The following is a 27,665-nucleotide window of genomic DNA, read 5'->3' on the forward strand; positions in this document are numbered from 1 at the left end:
AAGCTCTGCTTTAATGACCACTTTTAAGTCTGAAGAACGGTTTCGGCCCGAAACGTTGCTTATTTCTTTCACTCCAGAGATGCTGCTGCACCCGCTGTGTTTCTCCAGCACTTTTGTCTACCATCTATTTTCCAGCATCTGCCGTTCCTTCTTAACCACTTTTAAATACATGGGTGAGAGTTTCCTGCTGCTGTAACAAGTCCCTCTACACAGCAGAACTTTAACAACAGCATGGTTTACAAGCAGCCTAGTCTGCAGACTCAGCTTCCGGCAAAATTAACTGGCCACTTCTGCAAACATCCCTCACACTACATTTAGGGAAAGTGAAGGAGGAAGTACTTTAACTGTAGTTTAAACTTCCTGTTAAGGTAATGAATAAAATTAGATCAAAGCTATGCAGCACATTAACAGAGCCTTCAACCACAATCTGTCCAAGTTGCCCAACCAAGCCTGGTCCATATCCCTCCAAACCTGTCTTCCCCATGTAATTGTCCAAGTGTCTTTTAAATGTTACTACACCAAGCGCAGACCCATTGGGTCTGCTCCCCCAATGCACCCGTCCCCTACCCGTAGCCCCCATGGGAGGCGTGGTCCTCCAACTTAACCCGTTGCCGAAGGTAAGATTCGAGCACTCCTCAGCAAAGATCAAAGCTCATGAGCCTCCCCAGCACTGCAATACCAATTGACCCTCCCCCTCCTGTCCTGCCAGGAGCTATGATTTCAAAGTAAAAAAACATTTTAAAACATTTTCAGTAATGAGTCGAGAAATAAAGCCTGAAATTTTCAGATAAGTAGAATGTGAGTCTCGTAAACCTCCTCTGGACACTCTCCAAATGCCAGCTTCCTCAGATATGGGGCCCAAATCTGCTCACAAAACACCAAAAGCAGTCTGACCAGCATATTATAGAGCCTCAGTGTTACATTCCCGCTTTTATATTATCGCAATGAATGTTAACATTGCATTTGCCTTCCTTAGTTGCCCCCCCCCCCCCCCCCCCCCCCCCCCCCTCGGTCATGACTGGCCATGGGTGATGGATCCTAGTTTGCAGGTGATGTGTGGTCGGATGCAAGCCTGGGCGATGTCATATGGAGGACAGGCTGTTGCCCATGCAGTACGTCCCATCTCTCCACGTCGCTGATCAATCGAAAGGAACAGAAGGGCCATTACAGTTTGGCACCAGCGCCGTCGCAGGAGCTGCCAGAGCGAGGTTGTAGACAACGACAACTTATCTTAGGGGCTCCGACTCCAGATTTTCTTGAGGTTTATCCAGGAGCCATTTCCATGACTGGATATGGCCACAAGGCAGTGGAGGTTTTAAATCAGTTTTCCCTCTCCTAGATGGACCACCTTCCCAGGCTGACGAGCCCCATCTCATGGGGGCGGGAGTGTCTACCTTCCCATGCAGGACTATAGCACCTGGCCACTGCCTTCCTTACTACCAATTCAACCTGAAAGTAACCTGTTGTGAATCCTGCACTAGAATTCACAAATCCCTTTGCACCTCTAATTCCTGAATCCTCTCCCCATTTGAAAATAGTCTACATCTTTATTTTTGAAACCAAAGTGTATCACTACACTTTGCTAAGCTATATTCCATCTGCTGCATCTCTGCCCACTCTCCTAACCTGTCCAAGTCCTTCTGCATAGTTCCTGCTTCCTCTACACTACCTGCCACTCCACCTATCTTCATGTTGTCTGCAAACTTGGCCACAAAGCCTTCAATTCCATTATCCAAATCATTGATTATACAATGTGAAGCAGCAGCAGCCCCATGTGGAACACCGCTAGTCAACAGCAGCCAACCTGCAACCCATGCTAATATCTTCCCTCTGATACCATGGGTCCTCACTATATTTATTCCTCACTAAGCCATATTTAAGAGGGAGTTAGATGTGGCCCTTGTGGCTAATGGGATCAGGGGGAATGGAGAGAAAGCACGTACAGGATACTGGGTTGGATGATCAGCCATGATCATATTGAATGGCGGTACAGGCTCGAAGGGCCGAATGGCCTATTCCTGCACCTATTTTCTATGTATTTATGTTTCTCACCTTGTGCAGCAGGCTCACATGCGGCACCTTATCAAAGGCCTTCTGAAAATCAAAGTAAACAACATCCACTGACTCTCATTTGTCTATCCTGCTATTTATTTCTTCAAAAAATCCCAACAGATTTGTCGGGCAAGATCACTCCTTTCACAAAACCATGCTGATTTTGGCTTGTTTTATGGTGTGCTTGTGATTACAGGTTGAAGACTGATTTTCCAGCACGCTCGGTTCCAGAGCCTTTCTGGATTATCGTTTCTCAGGGTCGACAAAGGTCACATGATAAAGAAGCAACAATACGAATACTGGCACACAAATGACACCCTTCCCATGTCTCTAAAGCACATGGAATGGCAGAAACATAAATAAAACAAGTAAGAGATGTAAGCTGAATGTGAATGGAATGACCTGCTGACCTATCCCCAGCTCCCACTGTCTCCCTGGTCATTTGGGGCCCGGCATCCGACCCCTCTCCCGACTAGCAAAGTGCACCGGCCAGCGAGTCTTTCTTCACCCACCGCACGTTACCCTGGGACAGCACTTTCTTCGGGTCACAGCCCCCTCCCCCCACGCTCCCCAGATCCTCAGCCCTTCCCTTCCTCCCCCTCTTATCCTCATCAAGATTCAATCTCCAATTCCAAGCTGCAGTTTAAACATCATTAACTCACAACAAAAACCTAACTAATTATTTTATCTTTGCTTGTGGGTCAAAGATCCACACAAATATAGTTTATAACTTCAAAGACAACCCATGTTTGTTAATTTTAACGGTCTTCTAAGTACACTTAATCTTTGCAGTTCAAAGAGCAATGCAGATTAAAGAAAAGCCACAACCAGTGCTTGTTTACAAAGAAAGTATATCAGAATCTTAAATGAAGGAAACCCAGAAACAAACTGAATTTGTATATAAATAACCAGACCTCCCTTGATGGGCTTTCATTTGAGAAATGATATTAAATAACTGGGCCGTTGAGCCAATATGAAATAAAAGAGATACTGCCGTTCAACAATGTGTAGATGCGTACTCTATGTATAACTCTAATCCTCCCCAATTCTTGTCAGTGTTTCCTTACTAATTAACATGCATTTGCAACAGTAGTGGTAATCTTTCCTTCAGGTCAGAAGTTACCTGCAAGTGGTGTCACAGTGGTGTATAGTGGTGAAAGCAACCTTTAGCACGCTGGCCCTCATTAGTTTAGTTTACAGATACAGCCCGGAAACAGACCCTTTAGCCAACAGAATCTGCTCTGACCAGCGATCCCCTATGATCTTGTTCTGTTCGACACACTAGGGACAATTTACAGAAGACAATTAACCTGCAAATCTACACGTTTTTGGAATCCGGAAGAAATCGGAGCACTGGAAGAAAATGCATGCAGTCACAGGGAGAAAGTGGAAATGCCACAAAGACAGCACCCGTAATCAAGATCGAATCCGGGTCTCTAGTGCAGCAAGGCAACAAATCTGCTGCTGTGCCACTGTGCCAACCTTAGTCATGGAAATGCATATAGATAATGACAAAGTGCTGGAGTAACTCAGCAGGTCAGGCAACATCTCTGGATAAACAAGATGGGTGACGTTTTGAGCCGGGATGGGACCCTTCTTCAGACTGAAAGTAGCGGGTGGGGTGAAGAACTGGAGGTGAGAAAAGACCAGGAGCAATCAGGGCTAGGCACCAATAACCTCAGGCAGTAGGCCCATTGTTGGCTGGGGAAGGTATGATCTCAAAGAGAGAAACAACGTGGAGAACTGTGCAACTGGTAAAATGACTAGGGTGGAGGAAGGGGACAGGGGGCAAAAGGACATTAAAGTAGAAGTTATTTAAAATTTGAGAATTCAGTGTTCATACCGTTAGGTAGTAAGCTGCCCAAGCCAAATATGAGGTGATGTTCCTCCAATTTGTGTGTGGCCTCACTCTGGCAATGGAGGAGGCCCAACACAGAAAGGTCAGAATGGGAATTGAAATGGTTTATGACCGGGAAATTACGTAGACCTTGGCGGACCAAGCGCTGATGTTCAGCAAATCGGTCACTGAGTCTACTTTTGGTCTCGCTGATGTACAGGAGTCCACATCAGGAACACTGATGCAGATGAGGTTGGAGGAGGTGCATGTGAACCTCTCTCTATCCTGAAAAGACCCCTAGAGCTCTATCTAACTCTCTTTTAAATTCATCCAGTGAATTGGCCTCTACTGCCTTCTTTGGTAGAGAATTCCACAAATTCGCAACTCTTGAAAAAGCTACTTATCTTAACTACTAAACCAGGTTCGCTTCTTAATAAACAGACACCACCCAAACTGTTTGGTAGACCAGTTCAAAACTTTACTTAACATCGGCCGATGGAAGGGAGGGAGAACTCCAGCTAAGTGACCAATGTAGACACTTAACTGTGCTCAGCCACCTTCTCTGAACAACAGAATTACATTGCCTTAAATAGGGTTTTTTTGTCCCCTTAGCACATTCCACAGACATTAGTCATGGTCAGAGGTACAGGAAAAGGTTTCCACAGAATGCATCACATCAAACCTTTTGTTTACATGGTACAAGATATACTAAAAACATTGGCCATTTGCTTTAGGTAATTTTATCTCCAAAGAGATCACCCTAGCTCTTTTCCTGCTTCCTCTCTGTCACTTCCTCACTTGGGAGACAATGTTATAGGATTTATTATCTCACACACCGCAACCTGAGGTAAACCTAATTTGACACTAAATATAAGCTGTAAGCTAGCCCAGAAGCCAATTTAATATCTTCTTATATTTTTAACTAAAATTCGGCTTCATCATTCTGAGTGAAAAAGATTTTTCACATCTCAGTTTTAAATGACCTCCCCTTTATTCTTAGACTGTGGCCTCTGGTTCTGGACTCCCCCAACAATGGGGAAAAAATTCCTGCATCTAACTTGTCCAGTCCTTTTATAATTTTATTAGTAAAATTATAAAAGTCGGTGTAGTCAACGACTTTGTTGAGTGGTGTGGACTGAATCACCTGCAGCTCAACACCAATAAGACTAAAGAGTTAGCGGTGGACTTTAGGAGGAGAGGAACACCCCTGAGCCCTGTCTCCATCAATGGTGTGGATGTGCAGTTTACCAAGGAGTACAAATACCTTGGCGTCTACTTGGACAGTAAACTGGACTGGTCCAGGAACGTTGAGGCCCTGTACAAGAAGGGACAGAGCCGGCTGTACTTTTTGAGAAGGCTCCGATCATTCAACATCTGCAGTAAGATGCGATTCTACCAATCGGTGATAGCCAGTGCCATCTTCTTCGCTGCCGTGTGCTGGGGCACCAGGGCGAAGGCCATGGACTCCAACAGGATTAACAAATCAGGAAGGCTGGCTCCATCCTGGAGGTGGAGTTGGATTAATGGGAGGTGGTCTTGGAGGGGAGGATGTTTCTCAAACTACAGAGCATCTTGGACAATACAGCTCATGACAAACGCTGGTCAACCCGAGGAGTACCTTCAGCAACAGGCTGGTTCCACCAACATGCAGGACAGAACGCCACAGGAGATCCTCCTTCCCTGTGGCTATCAAACTGTACAACTCCTCCCCCTTCTGTCGTGGGGTAGACTGACTCCCCTCCCCAATTTTTGCACATCCCCAATCCTTCCCACTCGTCACTTTAATTTCATGTCTCATGTATCTTGTATTTTATGACTGTTGGCAGATTAATTTCCCTCCGGGCATAAATAAAGTTCTATTGTATCGTATCCCTCTTGAGATCACACCTCTTATAGCCAACAATGAGCCTATCCTGAGGTCCTGCCTGAGGTCATTTTTGGCTGGCCCTCATGTTCCTGGTCTTTTTTCGCCTTCAGCTCTTCACTCGCCTCCCCCCTCCTCCCCTACTTTCAGTCAGAAACATCACCCATTCTTTTTCTCGAGATGCTGCCTGATCCGCTGAGTTGCTCCTGTACTTTGTATCTATCTTTGGTATCAACCAGCATCTGCCACTGTTGTTTTATACCCATATAGAAGTTGGCATATGATGTTACAGTTGTACAAGACGTTAGCTAGGCCGCACTTGGAGTACTATGTTCAATTTTGGATACCCTGCTACAGTGATTTGCTTTTAAGCTGAAAAGTGTGCAGAGAAGACTTCAAGGATGTTGTCAAGTCTTGAGAACCTGAGATATAGAGAGAAGTTTGTCAAGCTTGGACATTGTTCCTTGGAGCACGTGGCATGTAAAAACATTAGGGGAACAGTCAGGGTGAATGTACAGAATCTTGTTCCCAGGATAGGGAAATCATGAACAATAGGTTTCTGGGAAAAGAAAATTTCATATAAACCAGAAGGACAATTGTTAACCAGAAGGACAGCTATATTTAAGAGGGAGTTAGATGTGGCCCTTGTGGCTAAGGGGGTCAGAGGGTATGGAGAGAAGGCAGGTACGGGATACTGAGTCGGATGATCAGCCATGATCATATTGAATGGCGGTGCAGGCTTGAAGGGCCGAATGGCCGACTCCTGCACCTAATTTCTATGTTTCTATGTCTATGTTTCTATGTTTTGCAATTGATAGTGAATATGGAATGAGCTTCCAGGGGAAGTAGCTAAGGCATGTACAATAGCAATCTTTTTTTTAAATACAATCAGACAAGGATATAAATGGTGTTCAAGAAGGAACTGCAGATGCTGGAAGATCGAAGGTACACAAAATTGCTGGAGAAACTCAGCGGGTGCAGCAGAGTCTATGGAGCGAAGAAAATAGGCGACGTTTCGGGCCGAAACCCTTCTTCAGACTGGGGCATTCTTCAGACATTAAGGGACACATCTTGTAAATAGTAAATAAATAGTAAAACAAATTGGGGTGGGAGGGGAGAAGGAAGGAAAAATGGGAGGAGGAGGAGCCCGAGGGCAGGGGGATGGGAGGAGACAGCTCGAGGGTTAAGGAAGGGGAGGAGACAGCAAGGGCTAGCAAATTTGGGAGAATTCAACATTCATGCCATCAGGATGCAAGCTGCCCAGGCGGAATATGAAGTGCTGTTCCTCCAATTGCTGTTCCTCCCCTCCCACCCCAATTTGTTTTACTATTTATTTACTATTTACAAGATGTGTTCCTTAATGTATACATTAGAAAACTTTCACTTTTTATCAACATATAACACAATCTATCACATATCATTGCAACAGTGTCTACACTGACCAGAGAGTGTTTTGACATATCCAAAAAGTATAAACACTGGGCTTTATTCCTTATACAACATGGACTGCAGTCATTCAAAGTAAGGTGCCAACAGATTCAGAACATCAATTGAGTTGAGTTGAGTTGTGTTTAGTTTATTGTCACAGGGACAGTGAAAAGCTTTTGCTGTGTGCTAACGAGTCAACAGAAAGACAATACATGATTACAATCGAGCCATTCACCGTGTATAGATACATGCTGAAGGGAATAACGTGAAAGTAAGAAATGTTGCTGTAGGAGTAGACATTTAAAAGAGCCGAGCGATTGTATTGCTTGATTGCAGATCCACTTCAGTGAATAGCACACAAAGCATGGCCTGGGAATTAATTTTCATAGATTCTTAGTTATACAGTATGGATACAAGTTATTTGGCCCAACTCGTCCATGCTAACCAAGATAAAGACATTTTCGCCACCTCTAACCACATCTTCCCATCTCCATGCCTTCCCACTTTCCCCAGAGACTGTTCCCTCTGCAACTCCCTGGTTAACTTGTCCCATCCCACCCAAACCATCCCCTCCCCAGGTACTTTCCCTGCAACTGCAGGAGATGCGTTACCTGTCTCTATTCCTCCTCCCTCGACTCCATCCAGTCTTTTCAGGTGAGGCAGAGGTTCATTTGTACCTCCTCCTACTGTATTCGCTGTTCCAGGTGTGGACTCCTATATATCGGCGAGCTCAAGCGCAGACTCGGCGATCGTTTCGCTGAACACCTCCGCTCAGTCTGCCTAAACCTACCTGATCTCCTGTTTTCCAAACACTTTAAATCTAACTCTCTCTTGAAAACATCCAGTAAATTGGCCTCCACTGCCTTTTGTGACAGAGAATTCCAATCTTCTATAAATTCTGGATCAGTTCCTGTGGATTGGAGAGTAGCTAATGTTATCCCACTTTTCAAGAAAGGAGGGAGAGAGAAACCAGGGAATTATGGAACAGTTAGCCTGTCATCTGTGGTGGGGAAGATGCTGGAGTCGATTATCAAAGATGTAACAGCGGCGCATTTGGATAGCAGTAACAAGTCAGCATGGATTTACGAAGAGGAAATCATGCTTGACAAATCTTCTGGAATTTTTTGAGGATGCAACAAGTAAAATGGACAAGGGGGAGCCAGTGGATGTACTATACCTGGACTTTCAGAAAGCCTTTGATAAGATCCCACAGAAGATTAGTGGGCAAAATTAGAGCACATGGTATTGGGGGTAAGGCATTGACATGAATAGAAAATTGGTTCGCAGACAGGAAACAAAGTAGGGATTAATGCATCACTATCAGGATGAAAGGCAGTGACTAGTGAGGTGCTGCAAAGATCGGTGCTGGGACCACAGCTATTTACAACATACATGAATAATTTAGATGAAAGATTTAAAAGTAACATTAGCAAATTTGCAGATGACACAAAGCTGGGTGTGGCAGTGTGAACTATGAAGAGGATGCTATAAGGATGCAGCGTGACTTCGAAAGGTTGGGTGAGTGGGTAGATGCATGGCCGATGCAGTATAATGTGGATAAATGTGAGGTTATCCACTTGTTGTGTTGAAGCAAAGCAAGAATTTAATTGTCCCATCTGGGACACATGACAATAAACTCTTAAATCTTGAATTTTTGGAGGCAAGAACAGGAAGGCAGATTATTATCTGAATGGTGTCAAGTTTGGAAAAGGGGAAGTACAACGAGACCTGGGTGTCCTAGTACATCAGTCACTGAAAGTAATCATGCAGGTACAGCAGGCAGTGAAGAAAGCAAAAGATATGTTGGCCTTCAGAACAAGAGGAGTTGAGTATAGGAGCAAAGAAGTCCTTCTGCAGTTGTACAAGGTCCTGGTGAGGCCACACTTGGGAGTATTGTGTTTAGTTTTGGTCTCCTAATTTGTGGAAGGACATTCCTGCTATTGAAGGAGTGCAGCGTAATTCCCAGGATGGCGGGACTGTCATATGACGAAAGAATGGAGCGACTGGGCTTGTATTCACTGGAATTTAGAAGGATGTGAGGGGATCTGAAAGAAACATATAAAATTAATAAGAGATTGGACAGGCTAAATGCAGGAATTATGTTCCCGATATAGGCAGAGTCCAGATCCAGGGGCCACAGTTTAAGAATAAGGGGAAGGCCATTTAGAACTGAGATGAGGAAAGCTCTTTCACACAGTCCAGTTGTGACTCTGTGGAATTCTCTACCTCTGAAGGCAGTGGAGGCAGATTCACTGGATGCATTCAAAAGAGAGTTGGATAGAGCTCTTAGGGCTAGCGAAATCAAGGGGTATGGGGAGAAGGCAGGAATGAGGTACTGATTGTGGATGATCAGCCATGATCGCATTGAATCACATTGGCTCGGAGGGCCGAATGGCCTACTCCTGCACCTACTGTCTATGTATGTATTCACAACTCTCTGGGTGAAGGTATTTCACACCTTACACTTCCTGTATCTCCCTCCCCCCTGACAGTCTGAAGAAGGATTTCCACCCAAAACATCACCCATTCCTTCTATCCAGAGATGCTGCCTGTACCACTGAGTTACTCCAGCATTTTGTATCTATCTTTGGTTTAAACCAGAATCTGCAGTTGCTTCATATAACTAGGATATCTATCAATTGCTTGCATTTGTCAGATTCCTCAAAAACTTTACTCTCCATGTATCTATTTTTTAAACATGTTTAGAGGTCAATTACCCTCCTCTATTACGTCCTCAGGCAACTGATCCATCTCCCTGCCATTCTTTGTGTGAAAACCCTGTCCCCCAGATACCCTTTACATTTCCCCCTCCCGTTTTAAATAGAAAATAATAGACAAGAAACAATAGGTGCAGGAGGAGGCCATTAGACCCTTCGAGCCAGCACCGCCATTCACTGTGATCATGGCTGATTATCCACAATCAGTACCCCGTTCCTGCCTTCTCTTCATATCCCTTAACTGTGCTATCCCTAAGAGCTCTATCTAACTCTTGAAAGCATCCAGAGAATTGGCCTCCACTGCTTTCTGAGGCAGAGAATTCCACAGATTCACAACTCTCTGGATGAAAAAGTTTCTCCGTTCTAAATGGCCAATCCCTTATTCTTAAACTGTGGCCCCTGGTTCTGGACTTCCCCAACATCGGGAACATGTTTCCTGCCTCTAGCATGTCCAATCCCATAATAATCTTATATGTTTCAATAAGATCCAAGAGTTCAAGAGTTCAAGAGAGTTTATTTTCATGTGTCTATGAGAGAACAATGAAATTCTTGCTTTGCTTTAGCACACCAGAACATAGTAGGCACGAATGCAGAACAGATCAGTGTGTCCATACACCATTGTATAAATATATACACACGTGAATAAATAAACTGATGAAGTGAAAATAAACAGATTATGGGCTATTAATGTTCAGAGTTTGTCCAAGCCAAGTTTAATAGCCTGATGGCTGTGGGGCAGTAGCTATTCCTGAACCTGGTCGTTGCAGTCTTCAGGCTCCTGTACCTTCTACCTGAAGGTAGTGGGGAGGTGAGTGTATGGCCCGGATGGTGTAGGTCCTTGATGATATTGCCAGCCTTTTTGAGGCAGCGACTGCAATAGATCCCCTCGATGGACAGGAGGTCAGAGCCGGTGATGGACTGGGTAGTGATTACTACTTTTTGTATAGTCTTTTCCGCTCCAGGGCGCTCAAGTTTCCGAACCAAGCCACGATGCAACCAGTGCTCTCTGTGCTCCGTCAGCATGCTCTCTACTGTGCACCTGTAGAAGTTCGAGAGAGTCCTCCTTGACATACTGACTCTCCGTAATCTTCTCAGGAAGTAGAGGCGCTGATGTGCTTTATGATTGCATCAGTGTTCTCAGACCAGGAAAGACCTTCAGAGATATGCACGCCCAGGAATTTGAAGCTCTTGACCCTTTCCATACCCTCTCATCCTTCTCGATTCCAGTGTGTACAAACCCAGTTGCTCCATTCTTTCAACATATGACTGTCCCGCCATCCCGGGAATTAACCCTGTGAACCTACGCTGCACTCCCTCAATAGCAAGAATGACCTTACTCAGATTTGGAGACCAAAATTGCACACAATACTCAAGAGTCAAGAGTCAAGAGTCAATTTAATTGTCATTTGGACCCCTAGAGGTCCAAACGAAATGCCGTTTCTGCAGCCATACATTACACACAAATAGACCCAGACACAACATAATTACATTTAACATAAACATCCATTACATAACTGTGATGGAAGGCCAAAAAAAAAGACTTTCTCTCCCTGCATCACATTCCCCCCCGATGTAGAGTCAAAGTCAAAGCCCCCGGCTGGCGATGGCGATTGTCCCGCAGAATGAAGCACATCAAACCTTTGGTGCGAGGTCGCACACCGATATCTAAATGTTGGAGCCCCCGGCGTGCGCTCGCAGAGTCCGCGGCTTTATCCGCGCAAATAGAGTGTAGGCCCCTAGCTCTTTTCGGAGTCTCTTCAACCCCATAAACTCGGGCGGGGGGAAGTCGCCAAAGAGGAGACCCGAAAAGCGGTCTCCCTTCCTTTAGCCGCGCGGGTCGTCCGAGCCGTCCGCATACCCGCAGTAGCAGCCTCCAACTCAGCAGCAGCAGCGGCATCGGCAGCTGCTTACAGCAGCAGCAAGATATCGGTCTAGCTCCTCCACTTGGGAGACCCGCTCCGTCTGTCAGCACCGCGACCCGCAACGGTAAGTCAGCACCAGAGTCCCCGGCTTCTTCCCCGTTGGAGCTGTAAGGCCTCAACGCCCTGAAACCCGACGAAAAAGGTCTTCTCCATAGGGAGAGACTCAAAAGTTTCCCCCCCATCCCATATGACCCCGTCCCGCCATCCACGGGAACATAAAATAACAAAAACCTACAAAAACACAGACAAAAAATAACAAAAACGCGGACAGGCTGCAGAGGCCGCTGCTGGCCAGAGCCGCGCCGCCTACCGCAATACTCCAGGTGTCGTCTCACCAGGGCCCTGTTCAACTGCAGAAGGACCTCTTTGCTCCTATACTCCACTCGTCTTGTTATGAAGGCCAACGTGCCATTAGCTTTCTTCACTGCCTGCTGTACTTGCATGCTTACTTTCAGTGACTGATGAACAAGGGCACCCAGATCTCGTAGTACTTCCCCTTTTCCTCACTTGACATCATTCAGATATTAATCTGACTTCCTGTTCTTGCCAACAAAGTGGATTAACCACATTAAACTGCGACTGCCCACTTACCCAACCTGTCCAAGTCACCCTGCAGCCTCGTAACATCTTCCTCACAGTTCACATTGCCACCTAGCTTTGTGTCATCTGCAAATTTGCTAATGTTACTTTTAATCTCTTCATCTAAATCATTAATGTACATTAATGTATATTTTAAATAGCTGCGTCCCCAGCATCGAGCCTTGTGGTACCCCACTGGTCACAGCGTGCCATTTTGAAAGGGACCCGTTAATCCCTACTCTTTGTTTCCTGTCTGCCTACCAATTTTCTATCCATGCCAGTACCCTACCCCCAATACCATGTGCTCTAATTTTGCCCACTAATCTCCTATGTGGAATCTTATCAAAGGCTTTTTAAAAGTCCAGGTGCACTACATCCATTGGTTCTTCCTTGTCCATTTTCCTAGTTACATCCTCAAAAAATTCCAGAAGATTAGTCAAGCATGATTTCCCCTTCATAAATCCATGCTGACTCAGACCGATCCTGTTACTGCTATCCAAATGTGGCACTATTTCATCTTTTCTAATTGACTCCAGCATCTTCCCCACCACCGATGTGAGGCAAGCTGGTCTATAATTCCCTCTTTTTCTCTCTCCCTCCTTTCTTAAAAAGTGGAATAACATTATCTACCCTCCCATCCACAGGAACTGATCTTGAATCTATAGAATATTGGAAAATGATCACCAATGCGCCCACGATTTCTTTATCCACTTCCATAAGTACCCTGGGATGGAGACCACCAAGCCCTGGGGAATAATCAGCCCTCAGTCCCATCAGTCTACCCACCACAATTTTCTGCCTAATGTGGATTTCCTTCAGTTCCTCCATCACCCTAGGTCCTCTGGCCACGCGTACATCTGGGAGATTGTTCGCGTCTTCCTTATGCCCCTGTCCCACTTAGGAAACCTGAACGGAAACCTCTGGAGACTTTGCACCCCACCCAAGGTTTCCGTGCAGTTACCGGAGGTTGCAGGTGGTTGCCGGAGGTTGCAGGTAGAGGAAGCAGGTAGAGAGACTGACAAAAACCTCCGGGAACCGCACGGAAACCTTGGGTGGGGCGCAAAGTCTCCAGAGGTTTCCGTTCAGGTTTCCTAAGTGGGACAGGGGCATTAGTGAAGACAGATCCAAAGTACCTGTTCAACTCATTTGCCATTTCCTTGTTCCCCATAATAAATTCACCTGTTTCTGTCTTCAAGGATCCAACTTTGGTCTTAACTATTTTTTCCCTCTTCACATACCTAAAGAAGCTTTTACTATCCTCCTTTATATTATTGGCTAGCTTACCTTCGTACCTCATCTTTTCTCCCCATATTGCATTTTTTGGTTATCTTCTATTGCTCTTTGAAAGTTTCCCAATCCTCTGGCCTCCCGCTCATCTTTGCTATGTTGTACTTCTTCTCTTTTTATCCATGGTCACCTCTTACTCCCCTTGGAATCTTTCTTCCACTTTGGAATGAACTGATCCTACACCTTCTGTATTAATCCCAGAAATACCTGCCATCGTTGTTCCACTGTAATCCCTGCTAGGGTATCTTTCCAGTCAACTTTGGCCAGCTCCTCCCTAATGGCTCCATAGTCCCCTTTGCTCAACTGTAAAACTGACACGTCCAATTTACCCTTCTCCCTCTCAAATTGTAGATTAAAACTTATCATATTATGGTCACTACCTCCTAATGGCTCCATCACCTCGAGTTCCCTTATCAAATCCATTTCATTACACAACACTAAATCCAGAATTGCCTTCTCCCTGTTAGGCTTCAGTACAAGCTGCTCTAAGAATCCATCTCGGAAGTTCTATGCTCTCTCGTTTTACACTCCCCTACTCTGGGAAAAAGATTTTGACTACCAACCCCATCTATGCTCATTGTATGAAGCTCTAGCAGGTCACCCTTTGCCTCATTCACTCCAAAGCCAACAGTCCCAGTCTACAAGCCTTCAAATCTTGTCCGCACTTGTGTAGGAAAGAACTGCAGATGCTGGTTTAAATGCGAAGATAGACACAAAATAACTCATCGGGACAGGCAGCATCTCTGGGGAGAAGTCTGAAAAGGGGTCTCGACCCAAAACGTTACCCATTCCTTCTCTCCAGAGATGCTGCTTGTACCACTGAGTTACTCCAGCATTTTGTGTCAATCTTTTCTGCACCTTGTCCCGGTTTATCTCATCGTTTATATTGACCTTTGCTTCATTGTGCACGTTCTATTTTTTTTTTAAGTTATTTGGATTTATTTTAAAAAGCTGCAAAAGTTCACACACAAATAGGAACATTTAAAACGGATCAATTCGCATCATAAAAATGCAACCTCGAATATTGCATCCAGGAGCCGCGGCCATTCTACTGTTTCCAGGCATAGTATACGGACACATATCCGCATACACGGATATGTCTGATCCTTTCAAAAGTCTCCACTCAAGTACTCAATTGGAAATGCAAATTAAGAGATTCGATATATCCACGTTGTTGTTTTACTTTGGGTCTTTTTTTAAATCACCAAGTACAAGAATGGGGCGGCGCGGTGGTCGAGTTGCTGCCCCACAGCGCCGGAGACCCAGGTTCGATCCTGACTACAGGAGAATGGTGAATCTCTGGAACTCTCTGCCACAGAGGGTAGTTGAGGCCAGTTCATTGGCTATATTTAAGAGGGAGTTAGATGTGGCCCTTGTGGCTAAGGGGATCAGGGGGTATGGAGAGAAGGCAGGTACGGGATACTGAGTTGGATGATCAGCCATGATCATATTGAATGGCGGTGCAGGCTCGAAGGGTCGAATGGCCTACTCCTGCACCTAATTTCTATGTTTCTATGTTTCCATGGAGTTTGTACCTTCTCCCTGTGACCTGCGTGGCTTTTCTCCGGGTTCTCCGATTTCGTCTCATACTCCAAAGGTAAAAATCCCTAATTATCCCTAATCCCGAATTATCCTTAGTGTGTGTAGAATGTGTTAGTGTGCGGGGATCGCTGGTCGGCACAGACGGAATATCTGTTTCCAAACAAATCTCAAACAAATATGTATCTCTAAACTAAACATCGGTGAAGTATCATTATTAAAATACACGACCACGATAAAAGTGGAATTTGTACAATGGAGACAACAGAGCAGCGAAGATGAACTGTAGCAGGACCACTCACCTGCCCGCGGCTCCCCCGCTCCGCCCTCGGCCTGGGCTGCCGACATAGACTTGTTGCTGGCATCCCCTGCCCTGCCCGCCGGCCTGGAGGCTTTCTGCAATCTGATGTGAAGCGTGGACACGTAACTCATCGCTTCCTCTCCCTCGCTCACAACTCAACCCGTCACTCGCTGCCGAACGTTGCAGATGTTGGCTTGTCGGGACTTATTCCCCCGCGACCCAACCAAAGCTGATAAGTGTTGTGATATTCCTCCCCCCGGGGAAGCTGGCACTCCGCATACACGTGTGTGTTTAGCAGCGCCGGTGCCCTGGCCACGGGCCAGCACAGGAGAGACAACACTACAGCATACACCGGCCAGTTGTAAACACGGGCTCTGTCAATGCCTCAACCAAGCGTGACCTGTGCTTTTAAATACAAGGTCCAAATGCTTTCAGATGGTAATGCGATACTAAAAACGATGTGTGCATCGACACATGGAGGCGGGTGCTGGCGGTGTAACCGCACGTTGCTGCTGGTGTTCAGCCTCGCCATTGTCCATTGTCTCGTCCATCAGAGGCCAGGATGGCAGGACGGGGCGCGGCATGTACTCATGTGGGTCCCAGGAACAGAAACTGTGGAAGGAGTTTATGCCCACGGCAGCGCTCACACGGCGCGGCTTTCATTCACCTTACTTTCCTGCAGTGTTGCAATACTGTGTTCTTAGGTGTCGGGACTCGGAGCTGTCAAACAGGGGCGTCATTTCAGGTTTTGCTTGGGGAGGGGGTTGGGGGGCAAGCTCGTCTCCCAAGAGGGTCAAACAAGATTATAGTCTATCACTACATCCCAATGTATAACTAGTACAATAAAGCATATAATACAATTTAAGAATATGACAAAATATTGCACGGTTGCACTCACTAATTATCATGAAATATAATTATCAAGCAAGTAAAGAAAAAGACGGTAATCATGTATTCTACCGATTTGCAAGTAATTACCTACTTACCAAATACCACCAATGAGAAGTTTCGCAATAATTTCCACAAAGGCTCTGGCATAATGTGTCCGGGGGTCTGAAGCAACTCTTGTCTTCTGCTTACAATATATTTTGAAGGGATTAAAAGTAACATTAGCAAATTTACTGATGACACAAAGCTGGGTGTCAGTGAGAACTGTGAGGAGGATGCTATGAGGATGCAGGATGACTTGGACAGGTTGGGTGAGTGGGCAGATGCACGGTAGATACATGTGAGGTTATCCACTTTGGCAGATTATTATCTAAATTGTTTCAAGTTGGGAAAAGGGGAACTACTATGGGACTAATTTGAGGAAGGACATTCTTGCTTTTGAGGGAGTGCAGCGTAGGTTTACAAGGTTAATTCCCAGGATGGTGGGACTGTCATATGCTGAGAGAATGGAGCAGCTGGGCCTGTATACTCTGGAGTTTAGAAGGATGAGAGGATATCTCATTGAAACATATAAGATTGTTAAGGGTTTGGACATGCTGGAGGCAGGAAACATGTTCCCGATGTTGGGGGAGTACAGAACCAGGGGCCACAGTTTAAGAATAAGGAGTAAGCCATTTAGAACTGAGACGAGGAAACATGTTTTCTCACAGAGAGTGGTGAGTCTGTGGAATTCTCTGCCTCAGAAGGTGGTGGAGGCGGGTTCTCTGGATGCTTTCAAGAGAGAGCTAGATAGGGCTCATAAGAATAGCGGAGTCAGAGGATATGGGGAGAAGGCAGGAACGGGGTACTGATTGAGGATGATCAGCCATGATCACATTGAATGGTGGTGCTGGTTCGAAGGGTCGAATGGCCTAATGCACCTATTGTCTATTGTCTGGGATCCGTGTACATCAGTCAATGAAAGAAAGCATGCAGGTACAGCAGGTAGTGAAGAAACCGAATGGCATGTTAGCCTTCATAATGAGTAGTTGAGTAGAGGTGCAAAGAGGTCTTCCTGCATTTGTACAGGGCCTTACTGAGACCACACCTGGAGTATTGTGTGCAGTTTTCCTCTCCAAACTTGAGGAAGGACATTCTTGCTATTGAGGGAGTGCAGCGTAGGTTCACCAAGTTAATTCCCGGGGTAGCGGGACTGTCATATGTGGATAGATTGTAGTGGCTGAACTTGTTTATTCTGGAATTTAGAAGGATGATAGGGCTTTTATTGAAACATATAAGATAATTAAGGGTTTGCACACTCTAGAGGTAGGAAACATGTTCCCAATGTTGGGGGTCCAGAACCAATTCAATTCAATTCAATTCAATTCAATTCAATTCAATTCAACTTTAATGTCATCGCACAAATACAAGTATGAGTACAACGAAATGCAGTTTTGCATCAGTCCGTAGTAGTTGTGCATAAAGAAATTTAAAAAAAATAGAAAGAGAGAAGATACAGAATAATCAAAAAATGCAGAATAATTAAACAATGGGGACGGAGAGACCGGAGAAATCTATCGGCGGGACTCCGAGTTCAGCAATGTGATTGTATTATTGTAGAAGCTGTTCCTCATCCTACTAGTACGTGACCTGAGGCTCCTGTACCGCCTCCCTGATGGGAGGAGGGCAAACAGTCCATGGTTGGGGTGTGAGGGGTCTTTGATGATCTTCCCAGCCCGTCTCAGACACCGTTTTCGGTGGAGGGCATCCATGGCACGGAGCGGGGCACCGATGATGTGCTGCGCGGTTTTCACCACCCGTTGTAGTGCCTTCCTGTTCGCAGCAGTGCAGCTGCTGTACCATACCTTGAAGCAGGTGGTCAGGATACTCTCTATGGTACAGCGGTAAAAGTTGGTCAGGATCCGGGGGGACAGGTGGGCTTTCTTGAGCCTCCTCAGGAAGTAAAGGCGCTGCTGTGCCTTTTTGATCAGCTTGGAGGTGTTGAGGGACCAGGACAAATCCTCCAAGATATGTACTCCGAGGAATTTATAGCTGGAGACGCGCCCCACCTCAGTCCCATTTATATGGATGGGGGTATGACTGCCTCCTCTGGTCTGCCTGAAGTCAACAATAATCTCCTTCGTCTTCTTGGAGTTGAGGACGAGGTTATTGTTGGCACCTCAGGCAGAGGGAGGAGATTCAGGTGCTGGATCTCCTCCCTGTAGGCTGACTCATCGTTGTCGCTGATCAGTCCTACTACCGTGGTATCGTCAGCAAACTTAATAATGGCGTTGGATCCGTACTTTGGGATGCAGTCGTGGGTGAAGAGGGAGTAGAGGAGAGGGCTGAGCACACAGCCCTGTGGCACTCCGGTGTTCAGTGTTATAGTGGAGGAGGTGAGGTTATTGACCCTAACAGACTGTGGTCTGTTAGTGAGGAAATCCAGTGTCCAGTTGCAGAGGGAGGTGGAGATGCCAAGTCCACTGAGTTTGGTGATCAAGCTGGCTGGGATGACGGTGTTAAAGGCAGAGCTGAAATCAATGAACAGCATCCTGATGTAGGAGTTGTTGTAGTCCAGGTGGGTCAGGGCAGAGTGTAGGGCCGCCGATATGGCGTCCTCTGTAGACCTGTTGGCCCGGTAGGCAAACTGATGGGGGTCCAGTGTTGGGGGGAGGCAGGCTTTGAGGTGAGCCAAGATCAGCCGCTCAAAGCACTTAGCAATGACAGGGGTGAGTGCCACTGGGCGGAAATCGTTGAGACTCCCTGTAGCTGACTGTTTGGGCACTGGCACGATGGTTGATGTCTTGAGGCAAGTGGGGACAACACCCTGGGCCAGTGAGAGATTGAAAATGTCGGCGAGGACTGGGGATAGTTGTCCAGCACATGCCTTAAGCACCTGGCCAGGGATGCCATCGGAGCTGGCAGCTTTGTGCTCATTCACCTTGCTCAGTGCATCTTGTACAGCAGAGGTGGAGAGGCTGAGAGGTTGTTCATTCGGGGGTGGAGCAACTTTAATGGCTGGGGTTTTGTTGTCCCGGTCAAAGCGAGCATAGAAGTGGTTTAGCTCGTCAGGGAGGGTGGCGTTGTCTGGGGGAGGGGTGTTAACTTTCTGGTAATCGGCAAGGGATTTGATTCCTTGCCACATGCGTCTGGGGTCAGAGTTGTTATGGAAATGCTCCTCAATCCGCTGTTTATGATTGAGTTTAGCAGTCCTAATTCCCATTTTCAGATTGGCCCTGGATGAGCTGTATCCCTCAGCGTCGCCAGATCTGAAAGCGGCATCGCGAGCCTTCAGTAGGAGTCTGACCTCCCTGCTCATCCACGGCTTCTGGTTAGGGAAAGTCTTTATCTCCTTGTGGGTAGTGACATTATCGGTACAGAATTTTATATAGTCCAGAACTGTTGAGGTGTACGAGTTGATGTCCACTTGTGAATTGAAGGTGGACTGAGTAGCAAAGAGACTCCAGTCTGTCTGCTGAAACTGCTCCTGTAAATCAGAGACAGCCCCCTCAGGCCAAACCTTCACTGTCCTCATGGTAGGTTTCACACGTCTGATCAGAGGTGTGTATTTGGGGAGCAGGAACAGGAAGAGGTGGTCAGACTGTCCAAGGTGGGGGAGGGGGAGGGCTTTGTAGGCTTCAGTAATATTAGTGTAAACTAAGTCCAGAACATTGTTTCCTCTGGTTGGGCAGGAAACATGCTGATGGAACCTGGGGAGTACAGTTTTAAGGTCGGAGTGGTTGAAATCACCCGCAACAATAAATGCCCCCTCTGGGTGAGCAGATAGATGTTTGCTGATAGCAGCTTGCAGCTCTTCCATTGTTAGCCTGGCATTAGCGTCCGCGGGAACATAGACTGCAGTGATAACAGTCGATGTGAATTCCCTGGGCAAATAGAAGGGCCTGCACTTTAACATCAGGTATTCCAGGTCAGCCGAGCAGCGACTACCAATCTTAACAACGTCCGTGCACCATGTGTTATTCACATAAATGCATAGTCCGCCGCCCTTGGTCTTACCGGAGTCCTCCACTGATCTGTCGGCCCTGAAGACAGTGCGTCCCTCCAGCTCAATGGCGTTGTCTGGGATGTTGTCGTTGAGCCATGTTTCAGTGAAGACCATGGCGTTGCAGTCGGCGATCCTTCTGTGTGTGGTGATCCGCAGCCTTAGTTCGTCTATTTTACTCACCAGGGACCGGACATTCGCGAGGAAAATGCTGGGCAGAGCTGGCTGGTGCGGATTTGATTTCAGCCTAGCTCGATGGCCTCCCCGCTTCCCACGCCTTTGTTTGCGGTCCCTGCACCGCCTCCGGGTACTTCCTGTCGGGGGCGCTGACCCGCTAGACCATGGTGTCCTGGCGATCTCCGGCGGCAGTTGAAAGTCGCTTCTGGGGATTATTACGCAGAGACGGCCGAGCAGGCCGAGAATAACCAGGGGCTATTGTTTAAGAATAAGTGGTAAGCCATTTAGAACGGAGATGAGGAAAATCTTTTTCACACAAAGAGTTGTGAGTGTGTGGAATTTGATGGAGGCTGGTTCTCTGGATGCTTTCAAGAGAGAGTTAAATAGAGCTCTAAGGGATAGCACAGTTAAGGGATATGGAGAGAAGGCAGGAACGGGGTACTGAATGTGGATGATCATTCAATGACTTGATGGGCTGAATGGCCTACTCCTGCACCTATTTATTGATTTGTAGTACTGCAGGCACGATGTGACATCATGCGACCCGCTGTTTATTTTGGCTTTGTTTTACAGAGATGCCAGAGCTGCGCTCCGGTGAGCTCCAGCAGAACTGCATCCCTGCTTACCTGTTACTTTTTATGTCATTCACGCTCATTCACACCACCAACACTGATGCACCCACTCACAGATAGTCCTCCCTGAAGCCTTGACTGCAACATGTGGGCAGCTGCGGGGACTCCATTATTTCACCACTGAGACCAATGCTCCACGTGTCATCCTTACATAGAACTTTAAGCTCCATTAAAACCCAGGAATAATTCTGTTAAAAGACGCTTCACTTTTAGTGTTACTCATTCCAGCTTAGTTGAGGGCTGGCTATTTGGGGGGGGAGAGCACACAAAGTGCTGGAGTTACTCAGCTGGTCAGGCAACATCTCCGATGAAGGGTCTTGACCTGAAATGTCACTTATTCCTTTTCTCTGGAGATCTGATTGGTTGAGTTACACCAACCTTTTGTTTCTATCTCTGGAGAACATGGGTAGGTGTCCTTTCTGGTCTGGACCCTTCCTTGAACCAATCCACGCTCTCCAGAGATGCTGCCTGTTTGTTTATGTATTTTTTAAATAAACCTGCACCTGCAGTTCCTTATATCCCCATGACCACTTTGAATGGTGTTGCTCCAACCCCTAACCTAATTGCAACATGGCTGCCTTGAGTTTGACTGGGCCAATTGACCGTCATCGAGTAAGCAAAGCACAATGGAGAGATCTCATGAGGTGAGTGCCATTAATAAATAAAATCTCATCGAAGGCACAAATGTACATGGGGTTAGTAATGTTAACATCAGGTGCAGAAGGGGCAGTCCAGAACAGACTGTAAACCTGGATAACATGCTCATATGTAGAGATTTAATGTATTTTAATGTTGCTGTTTTACCTGCTTTTAACTATTTACACTGTTTCATCAGGGACTGGATTGTTTTTACTGTTATTATGTGTGAAATGTTTAAGTTTCGTGTGCGATGCTCCGGTATTCCCTGGGAAACATCTTCTCATTTTGCACTGTACAACTGTTGCTTTGCAAGATGACAATAAGGGTTGATTGATTGATTGATTGATTAATTGATTGATTGACATTTAGACAAAAGTGATCAATGTTCTCGAAACTCCTTGGACAATTATGGGGTGGAAAAATATGGGGTGGACAATTATGGGGTGAATTATCTGTGAAGTCCAAAAGGAAAACTATGTTGTTAATGTAGTTCCTCAACTAAGTTTGAAAAGAGACATGGTTCCAGGCATTCTCTGATAATTAGTAAGGTTTGTTGGTTATTTAATCTCCGGTCAGAGAGCAGGTGAGAGACATAAGGCACTAAACTAATTCTTCATTGTTGCCCGCTTAGCTGATGGGAATTAAAAAATTTGGACCTACTGTTGGACCTACTACAACAAATGGGGTTAGTCCAAGCAATGCCCCTGCATCACTGTGAGCACTTGAAATGGAAGGTGGAACCTAATGAAGCCTGACTATGTAAAGCAAATCACAAATAATGTTTCACCCATTCCCATCTTCTACAAAGATAATCTCCGGTCACTTTCAGGTCACTGCAGTGTTTGTGCAATGGCAACATTGACCTTCGAGCCCCATCCATAGCTCCTGCCAGTCATCATAGACAGACAAACACATGAGGAGAGGTCAGTAACATCAGTACACAAACCGTCAGCATCTCACAATGACCTTTGCTTTAAGTGAAGTAGGAGGTTATAACACCATTTTATTAGTACTTAGGTCCTTGTGTTCAACATTGTGTGCAGGTCATTGTGGTAATGATTAAAAGACAATGTGAAAAGCTGGGAAAAAATAGTGTGAAACTCCAATCTTAACCCTCGAATTTTACCCTGGATTAGAAGTTTTCATCTGCAGGAAGAAGTTGGATACACTTTGGGTGGGGAGGTTGTAATTATACTTGTGATATGAGGAGAGGTTAGTAGTGATGAGGCAACTATATTAAAGGTACATGCACATGTCATCTACACACTTGGGATTGTTTTCTCTCGAACATTGGAGAGAACTTGATAAAAGTAAGACTTGGTAAAATTTATGAGAGGCATACATAGGGAACCTTTTCCCATAGTGGAAATGTCCAACATTGGAGGGCACACAGGTAGCTCTAAGGTGAGAGGGAAAAGTTTAATGGGGATGTGTGCAGGACATTTTTTTACACAGAGAGTTGGGGGCCTGGATTACATTGCCAGGGGTGGTGGTGGTGGTGGATTCAATAGGAGCATTTAAGAGGCTTTTAGATAGGCACATGTAAAGCCAGGGATATGGATCATGCGAAAGCAGATGAGTTAAGTTTAATTTGGCATCAGGTTCCTGTGCTGTACTGCTCTATGTTCTATTGTAAAGAATTAATGGTGCCTTGCAAGCATATCTTGACATCAACGTATGTATTAGAAAATATCTTCCATGTTCCTCTGTAATAATAGTCCCTTCTCTGGATTCACATCTCCCTCCAGAAGCTTGAGTATAAGATTCAGGCATACTGAGGGATTGATATTTTATATGATGTTCCATCTTCCAAGTGAGACTGTCTCTCCTTACAAGCTGATGCAAAAGATCCAATGGACACCTTTATGAAGTGGAGTTCTCCTCATTGTTTTTGGAAAAATATCACTCCACAATCATCGCTTAAAGGCAGATTTATTTTGTCATTGACGATCTGGAGCTTGTGGAACTCTTTGTACACATATTTATCATTATCATAGCACAAGCAATGGAATTGTAGTTAATTGAATGTTAACCCCATGTACCCATAGAATGCATCAGCAGAATCCAGTCCCTGATATTTATGTAGAAACATAGAAACATAGAAAATAGGTGCAGGAGGAGGCCATTCGGCTCTTCAAGCCAGCACCGCCATTCACTGTGATCATGGCTGATCGTCCCCTATCAATAACCCGTGCCTGCCTACTCCCCATATCCCTTGACCCCTTTAGCCCCTAGAGCTCTATCTAACTCTCTCTTAAATCCATCCAGTGATTTGGCCTCCACTGCCCTCTGTGGCAGGGAATTCCATCAATTCACAACTCTCTGTGTGAAAAAGTGTTTTCTCACCTCAGTCTTAAATGGTCTCCCCTTTATTCTAAGACTGTGGCCCCTGGTTCTGGACTCACCCAACATTGGGAACATTTTTCCTGCATCTAGCTTGTCCAGTCTTTTTTCTAATTTTATATGACTCCATAAGATACCCCCTCGTCCTTCTAAACTCCAGTGAATACAAGCCTAGTCTATTAAATCTTTCCTGATATGATAGTCCCTATCCCAGGGATCAATCTCGTGAACCTACGTTGCACTGCCTCAATAACAAGGATGTCCTTCCTCAAATTAGGAGACCAAAACTGTACACAATACTCCAAATGTGGCCTTACCAGAGCCCTATACAACTGCAGAAGAACCTCTTTCCTTCTATACTGAAATCCTCTTGTTATGAAAGCCAACATTCCATTAGCTTTCTCCACTGCCTGCTGAACCTGCACGCCAACTTTCAGTGACCGGTGTACAAGGACGCCCAGGTCTTGCTGTACCTCCCCCTTACCTAACCTACCCCATTGAGATAATAATCTGCCCTCTTGTTTTTGCCGCCAAAGTGAATAACCTCACATTTATCTATATTATACTGCATCTGCCACGCATCTGCCCACTCTCTCAACCTGTCCAGGTCACCCTGCGACCTCCTAACATCCTCTTCATTTTAGCAGAGCAGTCAGAGCTCATTCCACACATTTACAGAAAAAACAAATGCACAGTGGCACATTGGTAGGGTTGCACCCAGGTTTGATCCTGTCCTTGGGTGCTGTCTGTATGGAGTATGGAATTTCTCCCTGTGTTCACATGGGTTTTCCCTGGGTGCTTTGGTTTCCTCCCATGCTCCAAAGACGTACAGGTTTGTAGGTTAATTGGCATTGGTAAAAATTGTAAATTATCCCTCATGTGTGGGATAACGCTAGTTTATGGTGACCGCTGGTTGGCACAGACTCGGTGGGCCGAGTGGCCTGATACCATGCTGTATCCCTGAAACTAAATTCAAGGGTCTACATTGCCTGATGTTTTTCGAAAGTTGATAAGCATTCTGAATGTATATATATGTATATATAATACCATTGGCAAACTAAGGATAGAATCATAGCAATAATAGCATAAAAGTAGCAAGTTCCCCGCCTGTGGCCTAACTTGAAGGAAGGAAAAGTTCAGAAGTTCAGACTCAGGCAACGTAGACCCTTGAATTTAGTTTTAGAGGTGCAGCACAGTAACAGGCCCTTCTGCCCATGCCAACCAGTCCGTGCCAACCAGTGGTCCCCGTACACTAGCGCTATCCTACACATGAGGACCAATTTACAATTTTTATATATACACATAAAACAATGGAACAATTAAATACTTTTCTTCACAGCAGAGAATTAATTTTTATATGTACACATAAAACAATGGAACAATTAAATACTTTTCTTCCTTAAGAATGAGGAAGGGTGGTATTCATTTCAGTTTTGAAGAGGTGGAGATACATCTGCATATCTACTTTCAAATCAGCATGGCAATTACACACCAACTTCCAAATGGTTCTCACAGGGTGAGGTCCTGGTGTGATGGCAGGAAGATTTTGGACAACTGGAAACCAGGCAATGCTGCCCACATTCTATGACTACACAACCTGCCACCAACCAGATATGCAGCAATGCGGATATGCAGTATTAAGCACTTTTACTTCAGGTCCACTCTCTCCCATCCCCCCACCTTTGCTCCCCATCCATCTTTAGCTCTTGCCTCAATCTCCCTATAATTTCCTCATTCTCTTCTTGTTCCCCTTCCTCTCAGCTCCCTCCCTCTTCACTTGCCTTCTTTACTCTTGCTGCTTCTTTCTCCATTTAGCTGCTGACCCATCTGACCTGCCCCCATTCTCCTGCTCTGCCCACTCTCCCCATGGCTGAAACTGCAGCTGCCCGCCTTCTGAGGGTTGCTCCCCTACAAGTAATTACCTCCACTCTAAACCTGACACAGAAATCAAGCCACCTTGGTCTAGGCTCTATCCTATGGTGCTCCTAAACTCACAGCTCCACCCTCTGTGAAGCCTGGTTTACCACCTTGTACTCCAATGATTGATTGCCAGGATATGTAAAAAAGATGAATGGTTGAGTTTATGTGAAGAAGTGATCTCGTAACACCCCCGGGATAGCAAGTTACTTCAAAGTGCTCACAAAGGCAGGGTTTTTAAGAATCACAGGCATTTTATGAAATGGATCAAGATCCCAGAATATGACATTGAATCGCTTTATTTGCATACATGTGTAAACACTGTTTACACATGTATGTGTGTTTAGTGATGTGATGCAAACTCCACTGACCCTTGAGAGAAACCAGGGCAATGAACAGCAAACAGTGATAAAACAAAATGCTTGTTTTTTTTAACAGTTTCTAAATGAGTCATGCATTCTTTACCCATCCTTTGGAACTAACCCAAGCAAACAAGTCCAGCCTGTTATGTTACCATTAAGCCTTAAGGGAATCGAGACATAGAGGAGAGTGGCAATACAGTAATAAAACAGTCACAAACTAACATAGAGAGCCAGTATGCTTTCTTCTCTTTTGTTCTTATTTCCAAGATTTTTCTTTTTTTAAATGCAGTGGGTACATTAAAAAAAGATTATTGTGTCTTTAATCCACAAGTGGTTTGTAAGGAGATTATAAAATCATATATATATATATATATAATATGTTGTGTTAGGCAAAAGCAGCTTATTGCACATGATAGTTAACCTAAAACACATTGGGTCTTTGTCTACCGTGGCACTCTGACTTCAGTGCCAGAAGCCGATGTACGTTCTTGGTTCCTGACATGGAGAGATACTCCTTTAGTTGTGTTTATTATTGCCATGTTTTGTTTAGTTTAGTTTATTGTCACATGTACCGAGGCTTTTGTTGTGTGCTAACCATCGGGGGGGGGGGGGGGGGGAGGGGGGGGGGGGGGGGGGGGGAGGAGACTCATCCTTGATTATGCTGCTGGCATTGCCGAGGCAAGTGTGGATGCAGTCAATGGAAGGGAGGTTGGTTTGTTTGATGGTTTGTATGGACTGTGAAAGTTACAGTGAAATCTTTTTTTTTGCATGCTATCCAGTCAAAGAAATGACTATACAATAACATAATCAAGCCGTCTACAGTGCACAGATAAAAGATAAACAGTACACCATACAGTGCAAAGATATAACATCAAAGTTTGATAAAGTTAAAGATGGTTCAAAAGTCTCCAATGAGGGAACTGACAGGTCAGGACCATCTGTACGCTAGCTAATGAGAGGGCTGCTCCCTGATAACAACTGGGAAGAAACTGTCCCTGAATCTAGAGGTATGAGTTTTCAAACTTCGAACCCTCTTGCCTGATGGAAGAGGGGAGAAGGGGGTGTGACCGGGGTGAGGCTGGTCCTTTATAATGCTGGCAGCCTTGCCGAGGCAGCGTGGTGTAGATGGAGTCAATGGAAAGGAGGCTGGTTTGTGTAATTGTACTTTTATACTGTATTACGGAGGGAGCATTTTTCCC

General features: G+C 45.5%; 1 protein-coding gene across 2 annotated transcripts in view; it reads right to left on the reverse strand.

Moving 5' to 3' along the window:
* LOC129710408 (myosin light chain kinase, smooth muscle-like) overlaps positions 1-16,210 on the reverse strand; it is an 81,340-nt gene extending 65,130 nt beyond the window's left edge. Inside the window, exon 1 of one of the 2 annotated variants that reach the window (XM_055657389.1) lies at positions 15,528-16,210. In XM_055657389.1, coding sequence (XP_055513364.1) covers positions 15,528-15,657 — 130 coding nt within the window. In that variant the 5' untranslated portion in view covers positions 15,658-16,210. The remainder of the gene's footprint in view (positions 1-15,527) is intronic. The other variant, XM_055657388.1, reaches the window with a different exon arrangement.
* Between the last annotated feature and the right edge of the window lie 11,455 nt (positions 16,211-27,665).

This window comes from Leucoraja erinacea, chromosome 27 (genome assembly GCF_028641065.1).
Source record: "Leucoraja erinacea ecotype New England chromosome 27, Leri_hhj_1, whole genome shotgun sequence".
NCBI lineage: Eukaryota > Metazoa > Chordata > Chondrichthyes > Rajiformes > Rajidae > Leucoraja > Leucoraja erinaceus.